The sequence below is a fragment of the Pristiophorus japonicus genome, chromosome 8, assembly GCF_044704955.1.
Source record: "Pristiophorus japonicus isolate sPriJap1 chromosome 8, sPriJap1.hap1, whole genome shotgun sequence".
NCBI lineage: Eukaryota > Metazoa > Chordata > Chondrichthyes > Pristiophoridae > Pristiophorus > Pristiophorus japonicus.
Window position 1 is genome coordinate 57,745,424 of NC_091984.1, and position 18,888 is coordinate 57,764,311.

The window sequence follows — 18,888 nt, forward strand, 5'->3', positions numbered from 1 at the left end:
TTATTCACGGCTGGTTATCCCTTCTCTTACCGCCCTTCTTTTTTACTGAAAGTTATAATTTTGTTATCTAGCAATATAGTAAAATATTACATACAATGCTACTTTTTAGTATTTCGGAACTGCACTTTAATAGAATAACAACCATGACAAGACAAAATATTTTTTTATTTGTTTCTAAGATTACATAGACCATGAAGTGCATCAGTTTTCCAGCTCAATGTGATAAAAGTGATGCTTGACTCTTACTGTCTAAACTAGAAAAATTGGCAACACTTTTTCATGAAGATAATGCCCCTTTAAAAAGAGGAAGTTTGCAGTAAGCAAGCAATGTCTTTCACCATCAGTGAATTGCAGCCCTGTGCCGATTACATTGCTTGAATGAGTATAAACCTGTTGGGCTAATGCCACTGCATAGAAAGGCCTGTTTACAATCTGTTTGCCATATTCACTGCTGCCTTTGCAGTCGCTTGTTGCATAAGATTGCTACCCAGCTTTGTGTTACTCTTTCCGCCACCCCCCCTCCCCCCACCAATCCCACATGGGTTGTCCTGCTGTGTGCTACACATGCACAATCACACCAGGTATACAGACAGTGTGCAATAGCTGCCAAGATTGTAAACCCCCACATCAATAGTTACTACTATCTAAACTGCTGCTAAATGGACTGAGTCTTTACTATAATAACAACAGCTTGCATTTATATAGCACCTTTAATGTAGAAAAACATCTCAAGGCACTTCACTTTAGTATAAAAGTAAAAAAATTAAATCAAAATTAATATCACTGTTTTAAATCAATTATGTAATCAGTTGTCCTCGATGTTAACATGTTCTGGCTATATCCTGGTGGTATTGTGTTGTATTTTAAAGCCTCATTATATAAGTGAATTAGCAGTCAGGTCTTCTACTAGCCTTATGGATTGTCCAATAATGGATGAGAGCAAAACAATACACAGACTTGGTGGTTATTAATTTATTAGGCAATCTCTAACTGAGAAATTACTTAAATGTCATCACTGTCTAATAGATTTTTAACTGTGAAGAATGTTACTGAGAGGGATACAATACCACACTCACCCACAGATGAGGTCATCAACAATTTGTCAGCTTTCCTTAAATTCTTTGCATCATTTCCCGGGTGACAGGAGGATTGATGAGAATGATATTGAGATGAAATTTATTAAGCACAAGTAATGTTTTTTCCCTGGGAGGAAAGAAGTATTTTGAGGGGAAAAAAATACATTCCTTCTGAATTCCATTTGAAAGTCATTAAAAAAACAAACCTTTCACTCTGAGAGACTATCAGCATTGCAGCAAGATCAAAAACAAACAAGATTATAATTGTCCAATTTTTTGCAATATATATGAGGAGCATGGCAAGTAACAGAACCTGAGGGAAGATGAATATAAAAGAAACAGATTCTGAAAAGGAAAAGAAGTGAGAAGGGTTGTATTTTGCTTTCACTTTTAGTACCTGGGTTTGAATCTACCTCAGAATCCTGTGATGAAAATCTATAGATTGTAAGGTCCCAAATTAAGTCTACATCACCATGCTGCTCATAATTTGGCATCAATTTTGCAATCTTGCTCAGAGTCCTGATTGCTGATGTAGGAAATCACCTGCATTATTTTGAGGTTGGAATTAGGGCACATTGTTAGGGAAGAATAGGCAGAGATCTACACTGCATTTAATTTCTGCTATGTCTGATCAGGAATGCTTGATGTTAATGCTGGGTACTAAAACTGCAGAACCAGATCAAAAGCAAATTTGAATAGTTTTACATGCTGTGATCTTAAACTACAGGAAGAATAGTTCGTTAAATAACCAAGAACAATAGCTTGTATTTATCATCATCATCATAGGCAGTCCCTCAGAATCAAGGAAGACTTGCTTCCACTCCTGAAGTGAGTTCTTTGTCGGCTATGCAGTCCAATACGAGAGCCACAGACTTTGTCACAGGTGGGACAGATAGTCGTTGAGGGATAGGGTGGGTGGGACTGGTTTGCCACATGCTCTTTCCGCTGCCTGCACTTGATTTCTGCATTCCCTCGGCGTTGAGATTTATATAGCACCTTTAATGTAGTTACAACGTCCCCAGATGCTTCACAGGAGCGTTATCAAACAAAATTTGACATCGATCCACGTGAGATATTAGGACAGGGCTTGGTCATAGAGGTAGGTTTTAAGGAGCTTCTTAAAGGAGGAGAGAGAGGTAGAGAGGCTTAGAGGTTTAAGGAGGGCCTCAGCACCCGAGTTTAGGGCCTCAGCACCTGAAAGCACAGCTGCCAATGGTGGAATGATTAAAATACACTGAGAGGTCTCGGGCTAGGGATTCCCAGGTGTTGGTGAGGAATGTTGTACTTTTTCAAAGCGGCTTTGAGGGTGTCCTTGGAGCATCTCCTCTGCCCATCTGGAACTCGCTTGTTGTGTCGGAGCTCTGAATAAAGCACTTGTTTTGGGAGTTTCGTGTTGGGCATGAGGACGATGTGGCCCGTCCATCAGAGCTGATCGATCCAGGAAGGCGCCTAACACCTCAAGTCTCTTCGCCGGGAGCATGCGGAAGCCAAGTGCAAACAACTGAAGGAGCGCACGACAACCCAAACACCTCATCCACCCGTCCCTCCAACCACCGTCTGCCCCACCTGTGTCACAGACTGTAGGTCCCGCATTGGACTCATCAGTCACCTGAGAAGCAAGTCATCCTCGACTCCGAGGGACTGTGTAAGAAGAGAAGAAAAAGGATTAAAATAGGGGATGTGCAAGAGGCCAGAATTGGAGGAGTGCAGAGATATCAGAGGGTTGTAAGGCTGGATAAGGTATAGAGATAGGGAGGGATTTGAAAACTAGGATGAAAATTTTAAAATTGGGGCATAGCAAATGTAGGTCAGCAAGCACAGGGATGATGGTTGAATGGGACTTGGTGAGAGTTTGGATACGGGCAGCAGAGTTTTGGATGAGCTCAAATTTATGGAGGGTGGAAGAATGGAAGCCAGCCAGGAGAGCGATGGGATAGTCAGGTCTAGAGGTAACAAAGGCATGGGTGAGGGAGTCAGCAGCAGATGAGCTGAGGCTGTGGAGGAGTCAAGCGATGTAACGGAGGTGGAAGTCGGCATTTTAATGATGGCATGGATATGTGGTTAAAAGCTTATCTTGGGGTCAAATACGAGATCAATGTTGCGAACGGTCTGGTTCAGCCTCTGACAGTTGCCAGGAAAAGGGATGGAGTCGATGGCTAGGGGACTGAGTTTGTGGCAGGGACCATAAGAACTAGGAGCAGGAGTAGGCCATACGGCCCTTAGAATACAATGGTTTCAGTCTTCCCAATATTTAGTTGGAGGAAATTTCTGCTCATTATATTTGCCCATATCTTTATGAAAATAGGGACGATATGCCCATCAATCTTGACTTTCTTGTAGTTATGACTTCCTGATATTGCCTTTCTCAGCCTTACATATCTTGTTTATTGTTTAAATCCTGAAAAGTGGTACTTTTTGATTATGATTTACTGTCCCATCATGGTGCAGCCAATTTCACAAAGATATTTAATATTTAAGAAATGTTGGAATAGATTAACAATTGGAGCAAAAAGGAGTGATTTTCATTTTGCCCATGTTGCATTTAAAATACTAGGTGCATTGCATTTTCTCACTAGCTAGAGCTATTGGTTGTTATGCTGTCACTTTGTCTTATTGTTCCCTCTTTGTTGGCTTTTGTAGTTTTGAAACTCCTTGTATAGAAGCATAAAATAAATATGAAAATGTGTTAACAGACTTGCATTCAGCTACAGTATCTTGTTATTAATTAATCAATTGTCTAAGACAAAAAGCAGTTAGATTCACACTACTGCATCTCACTTAGCTTAACTTAACATTAAAGACGACCTATTGAGATGTTGCTGCAAGAGTTGAAGTATGCTAAATGCTTTTGCATTATGATAGTGCTGCCAGGTTGCTGAAGTTTGGACTTTGTGCAGCTAATTTCAAGACTGATGTAAAACTGCTGGGACCAATTGCCTGGAAGACCTGTGAAAATGTTTTAGTTTTGTTTGCTGCCAGATGTGTGAGATTTGCATTTCAAGAACCATGCAGCATTGGTGTAATACAAAAGCACCTAATGAATCCTTTGTATTATGACTAACTTATGATTAGTTACAAAGCCAGGCTGATTCAGTAGCGATATTGCTTCTAATTAACACTACATTATTTACAAAGCCTTTCTTGGTATCTGCTCATTTTTATTCTTTGTTTCTTTTACTTACACTGAAGCAATCTTTAAGGTATTAATGTAAAATACATTTGCAATAAATCCATAGTATAAATGCTATCAAAATAGAATAAAAATGACAAATTTTGGAAATCTGTAATAAAAAGAAAATATGTTGAAAATACTGGGAGGGGTCTCCTCGCAAACCATTAACCTGCCTTTTCTCATTTTAGATGCTGAAGGACCTGTTCGTTATTTCCAGCATTTTCTGTTTTCATATACATTTTTGGTTCTTGGTTCTTGGTTGTTAGTGTGGAATCATTGAAGATTGAATTGTTGTAGGGTAAATTGCATAGGTAGAGCATGTTATCCCAATCTCCTGATTAAACATTGAACAATCTAATTTGAAGAGAAAAATATATATGTAGGCCAGATACTATATTTTGTACCTTTTAATTTGTAGATTTATTTTTAACTTAAGTAGCTTTACCAGTTATTTCTAGTTATTGGAGTAGCCAATTTCAACGCAATTACTGTCATGTTGGGTAAAAAACACAATTCTGGGGTTTAGGGTAAAAATAAGAAACTGGTTGAAGGGTAGAAAACAAAAAGTATCATTAGAGGAGTTAATGTTGCAGTAGCGGGGGAAAGTACTGAGTTGGGTACCTCGGGGCTCCGTTTGTTTCTAATTTACCGAAACAACCTGGATTCAGAAACTCAATGCTAAGTGGTCACACTTGCAGATGATACCAAACTAGGAAAGACAATAGAATCAAACAGGGCAACTGAAAAATGACAATGAGTTGGACAATATGTGTTAGTGGTCAAAACAATGGCAGATGAAATTGAATACAGAACATGTAAAGAGTTACACATAGGCAAGGAATATAGATGGCACATGTACTGAATGAATGGTGTTGAAATAGCTAATGATGACATTGAAAGACACCTCGGAGTCTTAGTAGACTCAATGCTAAACAAGTCCAATCAATGAAGGACAGCAATCAAAAGCCAATAGATGTCGAACTTGTAATGACTCAAGAGTTTTGTTACTGTAAACTGCCACAGGTGTAAACCTGATCCAACTTTATTCGCGCCCAAAGTACCTGCGCTTATATACCAGTGACCGCACATACAGCCCGATGACCTCTGACAGTGGCGCCCTCTGTTGTCTGGTGACCTCAAGCATCAATACATAACAGCATCCTCCTTTTAAGATCTTAATATCAGTCTCTTTACAAATTAAGACGGTCTGGGACTTTCCGCTCACGAGTTGATCGTCTCAGTTCAACTTTAGTTCCGGGTGACCATTCTGAGTCATTTGTGACTGAAGGCTGAGTAACCGATCTGATGGGAGTGGTAATGACCACATCAGAGACTGAAGGTCCAGGTTCAGTAATGACAGCAGAGTCCTCTGATGAATGAACTTTGGTTGGTTGGCCACTGACTGCATCTTCCTCAAACAGTTCCAGTTCATCCGTGTGCCGCAGTTTGACCTGATCAACATGTTTCCTGCATGTTTGCCCATTCTTGAGCACGACAATAAACACTCTGTTACCCTCCTTGGCTGTAACAGTACCAGCGATCCACTTTGGACCTTGACCATCGTTAATTACATAAACTGGATCGTTGACCAAGATGTCACGTGACTCAGCAGCACGATCATGATACCATTGCTGATTTTGACGTCTGTTTTCAACATGATCATTCAAATCAGGATGAACAAGATAAAGCTTGGTCTTGAGATTTCTCTTCATCAGTAGTTCAGCAGGGGGAACCCCAGTAAGCGTATGAGGTCTTGTCCTGTAACTAAGCAGTATAAATGACAAACGAGTCTGCAGTGAACTCTGAGTTACAGGTTTCATACTTTGCTTGATCGTTTGAACAGTACACTCTGCTTGACCATTAGAAGCAGGTTTGAATGGGGCTGACCTCACATGTTTAATACCATTGAGTTTCATGAACTCTTGAAACTCAAGACTTGTAAAGCAAGATCCATTGTCGCTCACAACAATGTCAGGCAAACCATGAGTAGCAAACATGACACGAAGGCTCTCAGTAGTAGCTGTAGATGTACTGGATGACATAATACTCTCTATCCACTTTGAATATGCATCCACCAGAACAAAAAACATCTTTCCCAGGAAAGGGCCCACAAAATTGAGCTGGATCCTCGACCATGGTTTCGATGGCCACGACCAAAGAGCGGAGATTCCACTGGTACTTTACTTAGCTGCATGCAAGTATTGCACTGATGCACACATGATTCCAGATCAGAGTCAATTCCAAGCCACCATACATGAGACCAAGCAATGGGTGTTATCATGACAATACCGGGATGAGTGCTATGTAGTTCACGTACAAATCTTTCTCTACCTTTTTTAGGCATGCTGATCCGATTATCCCACACTAAACAATCTGACTGAATGGACAGCTCATCTTTGCGACGGTTGTATGGTTTGGTCTCATCACACATCTCCAGACTCATCGCCACTGAGGTCACAAAATTTCACAACTGATAAAATAGGGTCATGACTGGTCCAGATTCTGACATGTTGAGCAGTGACAGGAGTTCCTTCACTCTCAAAAGCACCATTACTAACAGTAGATTTGCAGGTTGAGGCGTCTCCGTATCGTGTGTGGGAAAAGGCAGACGACTAAGTGCATCGGCACAATTCTCAGTACCGAGTCTATGACGAATAACACAATCTTAGGCAGACAATGTTAGCGCCCACCTCTGAATGCGGGACGATGCATTGGTATTAATACCTTTGTTTTCCGAAAACAATGAAATGAGTGGCTTGTGATCTGTTTCGAGTTCAAAACGAAGACCAAACAGGTACTGATGCATCTTTTTGACCCCATACACACAGGCCAAAGCTTCTTTTTCTACCATGCTGTAAGCTCTTTCCACTTTTGACAAACTTCTCGAAGCATACGCAACAGGTTGTAGCTTACCCGACTCATTTGCTTGTTGGAGTCACAGCCAACCCCATATGATGAAGCATCACAGAAGCTTATACGGATCATAATGAACAAGCAACTTGTTTGAACAGAGCAGATTCTTAACTTTCTCAAAGGCTCTATCTTGAGACATACCCCAGACCCAGTTGTCACCTTTTCTGAGTAGCATGTGCAGTGATTCTAATAAAGTGCTCAGTCTAGGTAAGAAATGACCAAAGTAGTTGAGTAGCCCAAGGAATGAACGCAGCTCCGTCACATTCTGAGATCTGGGTGCATTTTTGATGGTTTTCGAATCAGTAGGCCTGATGCCATCAGCAGCAATCTTCCTCCCCAGGAATTCAACTTCAGGTGCCACGAAGACACACTTCGAATATTTCAGCCTGAGTCCCACTTTGTCCAGACGATGTAGGACTTCTTCAGGCTTGTTCAGATGTTCAGCAATGTCACGACCTGTGACCAGAATGTCATCTTGAAACACGACAGTTCTAGTAACGGACTTCAGTAGACTCTCCATATTCCTTTGAAATATGGCTGCAGTCGAATGAATCCCAAAAGGACACCTGTTGTAGACAAACAGTCCTTTATGGGTGTTGATGCAGGTGAGTTTCTTCGAAGTGCCGACAAGCTCCTGTGTCATATAGGCTGACGTCAGATCTCGTTTAGTGAACGACTTTCCACCAGCTAGCATAGCGAACAGGTCATCAGCCTTTGGTAACAGGTACTGATCCTGTTTCGAAAATCGGTTAATCGTTACCTTGTAGTCTCCACAAATTCTGACAGTGCCATCACTCTTCAACACAGGAACAATAGGACTGGTCCACTCGTTAAACTCGACCGGTGATATGACCCCCTTCACGTTGGAGTCTGTCGAACTCAATTTCAACCTTCTCCGTCATCATGTAAGGAACAGACCGAACTTTATGATAGACAGGCCTTGCATCAGAATCCAGGTGAATCTGCACCTTGGCTCCAGTAAAATTATCAATGCCCGGTTCAAACAAAGAAGGAAACTTCGTCAACACTTGAGCACACGATGTGTCATCCACCGAGGACAACGCTTTGACATTCCAGTTCCACTTGATTTTCTGAAGCCAATTCCTGCCGAACAGCGTTGGACCATTACCTGGGATGATCCATAATGGTAGATCTTGAACCACACCATCATATGACACCTTGACCACTGCACTGCCAATCACCAGTATGAGTTCTTTAGTGTACGTACGCAACTTGGCATTGACTGGACTCGGCTTAGGCCTCACAGCCTTAGTATCCCACAGCTTGTCGAATGTCCTTTGGCTCATTATCGACTGACTCGCACCTATGTCCAGCTCCATTGATACAGGCACGCCATTCAGCTTCACATTAACAATTATCGGCTGGTTCTTTGCCAAGAACAAATACAGACCATACACTTCCTCCTCAGGTCGAGTATCGGGCCAGCACTAGACTGGTCATCAACAATGTGATGAGCAGCAGCACGCTTGCTCAGTTGTGGGCACATTCTCTGAAGATGCCCCACTTTCGAACAGCCATTACAGGAGTATTGTTTAAACTGATGCTGATGAGGCCGATGATTGCCCCCACAATGCCAACAGGGTGATATCAGATTCGTACCAGTTGGAGGACTCTGAGCAGCTACAGGTTTCACGTAAGCGGTCGAGTAGGCCCTACCATAAGCAGCTTTGCTACAAGACGACACGTTCTTGTTTACAGTACCTGCCGTGGAGCTCCACTCTTCGATGATATCTGCCTCAAATTATCATCAGTCATGCATGCCTGGGCAGTCGCGATGGCCTTTCTCAAATCCAGCTTCTCTTCGGCCAATAGCTTCCGGAGAATCACATCATGGTTGATGCCTATCACGAAGAAATCTCGCAACATGTCTTCCAACATGTTCCCGAACTTACCCGGCTCAGCAAGACGTCGTAGGTCGGCGCCGAATCCTGACACATCCTGGCCCTCAGCACGAACATGCGTATAGAAGCGATAGCGTGAGATGACGATCCCCTCTTTTTGCTTAAGATGGTCACACACCAAAGCACACAAATCTTTGTATTCTTTGTCCGTTGGACATAAAGGCGAGAGAAGGTTCTTCATGAGGCTGTACATTTTTGGACCACAAATGGTGAGGAAAACAGCCCTGCGCCGAACTGTGTCACCCTCTCCCTCCATTTTGTTGGCCACAAAATACTGATCCAGGCGGTCGATAAAATCTGCCCAATCCTCGCCCTCCACAAATCTCTCCAGAATCCCAATAGTGCCCATTGTACATGCAAAGGTTCTTAAGTTACCTCGTCGCCAAATGTAATGACTAAAGAGTCTTGTTACTGTAAACTGCCTCAGGTGTAAACCTGATCCAACTTTATTCACACCCAAAGTACCCACGTGACATAGTACCCGCGCTTATATACTAGTGACCGCGCACGTGCAAGTACAGCCCGATGACCTCCGACAGTGGCGCCCCTCTGGTGTCTGGTGACTCCAAGCATCAATACATAACAGATATACATCGTCAAAGCAGTTGAATACAGGTCAGAGAAAGTAATGAACAAACTTTATGGGTGCTCTAATCAGACTATAACCTTGAATACTACATCCAGTCTGGTCGTGAAAAAAAACAAGAGAGACATTCAAACACAAGAGGCACTGCAGAAAAGAGTCACAAGGCTAATCCCATGTCAAGGGTTAAGACAAAGATCTGGCGGAACCTGGGTTTTTCAGCCTGGAAAGGTGGCATCTGAGAAGTGACCTTAGAGTTATATAAGATTGTTAAGGGTATAGAAAGCTCAGTTAACTCAGACTATCGCTTTAAATTAAACTGCTGGACTGGAACAAGTGGACACAAGGTTCAGACTGCAGAAGGATACTTTTAGAATAGATATTCAGAATTTCATCTTCATTCAAAGAGTAATCAACATGTGGTGTAAACTTCCAGACAGAGTAGGGGAGGCAGAAAATCTGGAATCGTTTGAGACACTTCGATCCAACATTTTGGGAAGGTGTTGGGTTTTCTCTGGATGGATGAATCAAATGTGCACATTAATAGAGAGAGGTTATAAATGTAGGTGCTCATGCAATTTAAAAGTACAGTGACGCCCAGTTGTTAAGTCATTATACATTAAAATGATAGCATTGAAAACATAAAAGTATAAATTAAAAGGTTATTATGTAAAATAACAACAATCCAACAAGGAAATTAAATTATTGCTACTGTTTTGTGTATACATGTCCCTGTGCCCTTTACTTCGGTCAGACGAGCTGTACAACATCAATCGCATTAGTGCAAACCTTAACTTTCAGGCAGCCAGTTCGTAAAAACTGCTGTGCACAGGATATTACACGAATTATATAACATTATTATCAGTATTAATGATAAATAGTAGTTCAGTTGGTGTGTAAGATATTTGATGTAGCTGTGAATTAGTTAATATTTGTTCTATTGACAGAACCAAGAAAGGGAAACCCTAACTTAGCTTGTAATTTCATGAAAATGTTATCTTGGCATGATCTGTTCAAACAGAGACAAAATGCAATTTCCATTGACATGAGACATGGTGATTTATTGGGATCTATCAGACTTTATTGAGATGGGAGGGTTATGAAAGCAGGGAAGTGGAAAAAATAATCTATCATAACATAAGATGTTCGTGTCTATTAAAGAACTGAAACCAACAATAAATTTAAACCATTGAATGTAAGATTAAGGGAAATGCTTAACATTAAATTAAACTCTTGTTCCTCTGAATCAGCTTATGCAGATATTCAGCGAAATCAAAAGTATCGTTATTGTAGTTACCATTTTTTTCTCACCAATACTGTATAGTCATTTGTACAACACATCAGCAAAAAGATGTTTTGTGGATTCCAAAATCCAATAAAAACAAATGTTTATGTGGGAGAACGTAAATTCTTGACGCTAAATTAGAACAGACACTCTGTCCCCGAGGAACAAAAGTCTTTAAACACAACTGACCTAACAAATAAATCAATATGGAAAGAACAGTGAAATTACTTACCTGACACTCCTGCCTCATGCGGCAGATAAAAATGTCAGTTTTACCTTGCTACAAGCTGCATTAAATTGTGATTAAATTATTAAAAAGATACATTGCATCAAATATAAAATACAAAGATTGTGCGCCAGTGCATTGAAGGGCACTTACTTCCATGCTTACACAGATGCTGATCATTGTTGTTAGAAATTGCTTGTTAAGGCTATCTCTTAATAATCACGTTCTTTGTAAACCAATCTGGTATATTGTGTTTAATCAGAGTTTAAGATGGAATATAGGACATTAGTTATACAGCAAAAACATACGACCGTGATGAGTAGCTGGTACCCAATCCTGATCGGACAAACGGTTGGCGCACGTGAGCAGTTCTCTGGCTTGTGGCCTCTCCTTCTCTGAGCCTTCTTTGGTAAAGGATCGGATTGCCAAAGAGCAATCGACTAGCACAGCTCCCTGTGTTTCCCTTCATCGTTTGCGAGGATTGGTCTGAAGGGTGTTACTTCTTTTCCATTTCTAGAGGTGGACCTGGAATGGGATATTGCCCTTTGAGGTTTTCTTTAAAAGTCTACACCCAATCCTGCTTTGAGTTCTTTGTCTACACTTGCTGATGAAGACCCACCCTGAAAGAAGGGTCTTTTCAACCATTCCGCATCTTTCTTGTTTATGATTTTGAAGGCCAATCCATCCATCTGGACACTGTTCGCTCATAGATGTAGTCTCTTATCTCATCCTGCCTTGACCTCCCTGCTCCAACCGGTGTATGTCTCAAGGCAACCTTAGGCCATTAAATCAGGGGCCCCAGGCCAGAACTGTCTTACTCTAGCTGGTTGCCATAGAAACTCTTAACTCCCATACATTCTATGTCTTTTATAATAATACACTTTTATTGCTAAACAAACTCCAAATTCTCCCATAACATGATAATTGGTTATTAGTAATAATGGAAGAAACATTAGGTCGGGCCTTAATTGGCCAAATTAAAGACTAAGTCAAAATGTGTTCTCTAATCTAACTCATTAAAAACACTGAGGCAAATCTTCCAGGAAAGTGACACATGCATTCTGGGGTAAAACATAGTTTATACATTAACCCTTTGTACATACAATCATTTAAACACAGTATCATTTTCAGGTAACCCTAATTTTTAACATATTGTGTTTAAAATTAAGCCAGATGTTCATTTTCCAACAACTGTTTGTGTTTGCTGGGATGTACAGAATCCTTATACATAACGAAAAGTGAATGGGGGAAATGTGTTATCATTCTGTCTTTCAAAGAGCCACAAGGAATTGAAAACTGTCTGCTTTATTCAAGCAGTTAGCCATATAATTACATTTCTGATTGAGTAAATGTGGTCTGTAAACAGTATCTCATGACATAATGCATTACTTCACACATGTGTCAAATCCAATGAAGCAGCAAATGACTTTCAAAGTTTGTAGTATGGTTACTGATGAAATATTGACATTATTCCTGAAAATAAAATGTTTTGTTACTTACACTTATAAGTGTATCTTTTTTTTAAAATCACAGTCCCGGACGATCCCCTTGTTTCTATGACAATGAGATAGTAATGATGAACCATGTGTATAAAGAAAGATTTCCGAAGGTGAGTATTGATCTTTTTTTTAAAAAAAGGCAGCTCATTAATTAAATATTTGCGCACATCTATTACTTATATAGAAACATAGAAACATAGAAAATAGGTGCAGGAGTAGGCCATTCGGCCCTTCTAGCCTGCACTGCCATTCAATGAGTTCATGGCTGAACATGAAACTTCAGTACCCCCTTCCTGCTTTCTCGCCATACCCCTTGATCCCCCGAGTAGTAAGGACTTTATCTAACTCCTTTTTGAATATATTTAGTGAATTGGCCTCAACAACTTTCTGTGGTAGAGAATTCCACAGGTTCACCACTCTCTGGGTGAAGAAGTTTCTCCTCATCTCGGTCCTAAATGGCTTACCCCTTATCATTAGACTGTGTCCCCTGGTTCTGGACTTCCCCAACATTGGGAACATTCTTCCTGCATCTAACCTGTCTAACCCCATCAGAATTTTAAACGTTTCTATGAAATCCCCTCTCATTCTTCTGAACTCCAGTGAATACAAGCCCAGTTGATCCAGTCTTTCTTGATTGTATATATTGTATGTAATTTTTTTTATCGATGAAAGTAAAACCATAAATGTCTGCTTTGCCTTCAGCATGTCAATGTGAATATATGATTTTTGTTTAAAATATTTAGAAAATCCAGTAGGCTTTTGTGGCACCTGTTCTTTTACTTATAGGGGAAGGGGTATCAACTGAATTTTCACACACTTCTAAATATATATTAATTAGTGTTCCAATATAACATTTATATGCCAATACTCTACAATGGATCACATTCTATGAACCAGTCCCATCTTCTTTAGTCTTACAAGTCATGTCAACAGGATTTGTCAAATTCTGTGCTACCTTTTCTTGGTCCAAATGCTACTTTCCTGACCCTTCTATCTGTGCCAGTGAAATAACTGATTTTATTCTAGCTGGTATGGAGGCTTTTATAACTTGCTCTTACCCTTCTGTCAGATTCAGTACAGGTACTACATTTTAATTCGACCATTCCTGTCGCTCTACTGTTTCTTGTAAAGTTTCAACTTATCACAACTGTTACCTTGATCACTCTGCAGCATCCTAAAGTAACTTTATCTCTGCTTGTAACTTTATCAAAAAGGAGTCTCAACTGTTGTCTTTATGCAGCTCCCGTGGCTGCTGCTCCTGTTCACTTGCCAAAGTTGTCATATCGTGTGTGAATTCTTTTTACCTCTCTACCCCCCACCCTTCTGTCCAGATAACATACTTGCTGGTTTTCATAAAGAGTAAGTTGTCTCTTTTGGCTCACATTTTGCCTCTAACTCCAATCTTAGCAATTCTTTCCATTGTGCCATCAAATTTTAAGCCCAACGAGACTCTGCTCTTTGGATTCTAATAGGACCTCTGGTCATGGTGGTTTCCCTCCCATTATCCTCAAGATGTGTGCTTTTTGTACAAAGCAAACCCATGTCCTATGCCTTCTCTTCTTTTACCTAATGCCAGTCAACCTTTTAATCTGCTTGAAAATTTATATAGTAATGTACAGGTCAGGAAAAGACCATTGCAATCCATCTGGCCAGTCTCATAGGGCTCATGTTTCGGACGCCCGCTAGAACGGCACACATCGGAGAGGCCCGCCTAATTTGTAGAACAAAAATTGCGCCGAATACTTACCTCGCGATTCTCCGATATCTGTAGGCCTATTTCCAGCTCGGCGCGGCGCAGCAGGAGCTGCTGGGGGCGGAGCTACAGCCCTGCGCCAAAAACATTGCCAGCAGCTGCACATGTGCGCAGTAGCTCCTGGCCCTCCCAGCGCGTCCTGTCTCCGGGCGACGACCCTATCCCAGGCCGAAGGGACGTCGCCCCTATCCCGGGCCGAGTGGCCTGACACATCTTACCTCGTTGGTGGGGCCCGCCTGCCCGACATCTCGCTGTGGGCGGGCCCCACCCGAAGTACTCCGTGGGAGCTGGCGCCATCGTCGCCGTTGGTGGGGCCCGCCCGGCCTCTTGCTGGGGGCGGCCCCACCCGAAGTCCTTTGTGGGAGCCCGGCGTTGGCGTCAGCGGGGACCACCTGCCCTGGCCTCTGTGGGGTCCATTCATCCTCCTCCCCCCCCCCCCCCCCGTTCAGCTCCCTTCTCTCCCCCCTCCTGTTCAGCCCCCCCCCCCCCCCCCCCCCGGTTCAGTTCTCTTTCCCCCCCCCCCCCCCAATTCAGCCCCCCTCCTTCCTCCTCTCCCCTCCCTCCCACCTCCCCTCTCTTCCCCCCCCCCCTCCCGCCCTCCTCTCCCTCCTCCCCCCCCTCCCGCCCTCCTCTCCCCTCCCTCCCCTCTTCCCCCCCTCCTCTCCTCCTCCCCTCCCCCTCCCCTCCCCCTCCTTCTCTCCCCTCTACTCTCTCCTCCCTCCCCCATCCCCCGCCCCCTCCTCTCCCCTCCCACCCCTCCCCCCCTCTACCCCATCCCCTCGCTGTCAGTGACAGAGAGAGACACTGACAGAGGCAGAGAGCGAGACACTGGGTGGGGGGGGTGGGGGCGTCCCAGCATGCTGTTGGAGGGCTCCCGGTGCTGCAGTCGGTGAGTAGAAACATAATTTTTTATTTATTGATTTTTTAAAAATATTTTTTTTGATTGATTTATTGATTTATTTATCATTTATTATTGGTGATAGCTCTTCATTTGTAAAAGTGAAGTGTTTAATGTTTGTAAACCCCCTTTCCCCCGCTCATATCTCATTCCCTACGCCTGATTTATAAGTGTAGGCGAGTGTACAAAAATACACACTTACTCCATTGTAAGTTAGTTTGGAGTAAGTTTTCGCTGCCTAAACTTGCAAAACAGGCGTAAGTGGCTGGACACTCCCTCTTTTGAAAAAAATCTGTTCTAAAATGAAACTATTCTAACTCACTAGAACTGGAACAAACTAAATGCTGAGAATTGCAATTTCTAAGATGCTCCATTCTAAACGAGTTGCTCCAAAAAAATAGGAACAACTCAGACTGAAACTTAAGCCCAATGTGTGGGAAATATCTTATTCCATGGTACCTGTCTATGCAGGTCCTTCTGAACTTAAAAAAAAAAATCGTTCTCGAGATGAGGTCATCGTTGGCAAAGCCAGCATTTATTGGCCATCACTCTCTGCCTGTAAAAAGTGGAGGTGGATCCAATGCGCCCTGTAAGCCGCAATGCCTCATGTGCGGCCCATTCAAATTTTTGCACGTGCGCGGTATCTACAATGTGAAAACCGGTGAGCGGCCTGCGTGGGACTGCGCAGCTTAACGGGAACATTGGATGGGTCTTCTTGAACTACTGCTGTCCGTGTGGTGAAGCAGCTGCTACAATGATCAGCACAATCCCTTCTTATTTGTTCACTCTGTCCTTAAGAAAGATGATCACTCTTACTTAGTTAACTATTGCTCTTGCTTTGCTACTTTATTTTAGTTCATATAGCTGCCCACTAAAGCTTTTTTATGGTTTGTATTTTCTTTTCAAATTGCTCAATGCTTTTGCAGAGTTCTGCCTCCTCTCCCACTCTTTATATCAATAACTTCCTCCACTAATCCAATCTTTTGTTGATGACTATATCCCACATTCATCAACTTCCTTTAGACCGGGTATAAGAAAAAGCTTAGCACTTGAGAGTGGGACCAGCTATCATCTCTAACTTCCAATCTCTCTTGCTTCATTATGAGTATGGCAGTGTCATTATGACACTAGTCTAGCAACATAGAGGTCATGGGAGCAAATCCTACGATGGCAAGTTGTGAAAATGAATTCAATAAATCTGGTAATGTGTGGGCACGCACGGGAAAAAAAGAAGCTGCCAAATTACCTTCCTCTGCAATGTCCTGGTCTACACGTAATTCTAGTTCACACGATGTGGTTAACTCTTATTGCCCTCTGAAACCATCAACTTAACCACTCTAGTACAAACAAGAGGAAGACCACCATCATCTCAGGAAAAGTAAGGATGGGCAATAACTTGCCAGCATCATCTCCATCCTGAGAACCAATTGATATTGCTACGGTCAGGGCTTCTTTGAACTTTGCATTCTTGTTTCTTCCATGCTCCAGAAATGCTATCCTAAATGCTTGTTCTCATATTCCCCACTATCTTGAAATTATGATTCAACACTCAGATCAACTTGTTGTGTTCTGGTATCTCAAGACTATGGAAATTCCTGGGCTTATTCCCAATGCCTTTTTTCGTATTTGTGGCTAGATGGCAATTTGTGTAAGCAGATCAACTCTTCTATGAACTAAAGCTTGCATCCTTATTTGTCTGTACGTGCTCTCTCAAAATGAGCACTCTACTTTTGTCAGTGTCCATGTCCCTCAGTCTTTCCTTCTACCTACAACCTACAATCTATTAAAAGCTAAGCCTGATTTACCGCATCATATTATTTTCAACCTCGGTGGCAATCCTGCACTATAGGCCTTGACCATTAACCTTGGTTTCTCAAAAGAAACTATAACCAGACAAATGAAAATGCTGGTCAACATTCTGTTTTGCCTACAAAACAACAGTAACCACACTTCAAAAGTAATTAATTGGCTGCAAAGTGCTTTGGGATGACCTGAGGTTGCAAAAGATGCTCTGTAAATACAAATTCTTTATATATCTGATAAAGTGTCTTGCAAGACGATACCATAGCAACTCTTTAACACGTATTACATTCATTTTATTTAAAATTTAGCAAAAAGGGCAAGGAAAATCAAATTTATTGCAAATAAAATATGGCAAACAAATTCCACTCAATAGGCCACGGCTCAAATGGAAGAAAACCTGCAGGAGTTCATCACATCAAGTGCTCCTGAGAATGTGCTGCCATTAGCTGATGGGGTGCTGAGCTTTATCCACCATCAGTTTATTGAGCTGGCCAGGGACTGCCTAGCCAAATCCCGAGATGGACTCATCACCTCCAGATACTTCTTTGAACTGCAAGAGAACCTGGAGAAGTTGCTGCAAGATGTAAGTGTCTCTATGTTTTAATTTATTAACGTGGCAGCATTATAACCAATTTGTCTGTTACCATTAAGTTTACCTCATTGACTGGAAATAAATATGATTCCAGTCGGACTATAAAAAGCTCCTGCAGATATCAATTTAAAAAAAATACAAATGCTGGAAATCTGAAAGTAAAATACAATTGTTGTACCCAAAATGTCCTTTCCCATTGCAGATGCTAATGAACCTGCTATATATTTCCAGAATGTGTTGTTCCTGCTGCAGATATAACCTAATTTAATTTTAATTTTGTTACTTAAACATTGTAAATGTAAGTGCATCTTTTAAGACCCTCATAAAACTGTTCCATTTTTGCTGAAACCTGGAAATGATTGGAATGCAAGCTGCCCACCTCGCCCCCCCCCCCCCTCACCATTGAAGACAGCAGTGAGGGCCAACTTGCTGTATTTCGGCAAGTTTTACTGCCGCTTGCGGGAATGCTGTTTCCGAAAGGCAATTGAGAGTTGGGCTCAATAAATCTGTGACTATTGGGATGATTGAGATAAACAGCTGATGAAATTTAACACACAGTGCCTCAAGCGATGCCATAGGAACACTGCAGTTCTTTCAATGACAAGTACAAACATTATACACTCTCCTTGTGCTGTCTTTAAAAGTGATAAATTACTTAACCTAGTCATTGCAAGCAGTGGGTTTCGCTAGGAATTACTACTCGGGTTTCGGAATTAATCTCAGATTTACCATTAGAGGTGTTAAACCAATAACAAAGGCACAGTTAAATTTGAATTACACCTGTGATTTGGTCATGATCTATTGAGAATTTATGAATTATCATCAACAATGGTACTTTTCAAGAATATTTGTGTTCATTTCGAAGATCTGTTGTTTTCTTGCATTTTATAAACAGCAGTAGGATCCCCATTGAGCGGTATGAAATGATCTGAGTATACAGCTGGCCCCCTACTCGACAGTGGCACTGATTCAAAGCTCCTTGCATCACCACTATCATCGCTGTGGTGTATGATAATGAGTTCTCTACCACTCTTGCCTTTGGATTGATGCTGGTTCTTGTGTTTAAACTGCCAGCCTTCCCTGTGTTATTTTCTGTCCTGAGTTAATAAAATTTGATATTACAATGAAATCTCTACAGTTTGAAACTTGCATGAGATTTATCAAAA

At 41.7% G+C, this 18,888-nt stretch overlaps 1 protein-coding gene across 8 annotated transcripts in view; it reads left to right on the forward strand.

The window, feature by feature from the left end:
* Window positions 1-18,888, forward strand: part of mast2 (microtubule associated serine/threonine kinase 2) — a 641,111-nt gene that overhangs the window by 535,189 nt on the left and 87,034 nt on the right. For all 8 annotated transcript variants that reach the window (XM_070886829.1, XM_070886832.1, XM_070886830.1 and 5 more), the window contains 2 exons: window positions 12,711-12,786; window positions 17,504-17,713. In XM_070886829.1, the coding sequence (XP_070742930.1) occupies window positions 12,711-12,786; window positions 17,504-17,713 (286 nt within the window). The remainder of the gene's footprint in view (window positions 1-12,710; window positions 12,787-17,503; window positions 17,714-18,888) is intronic.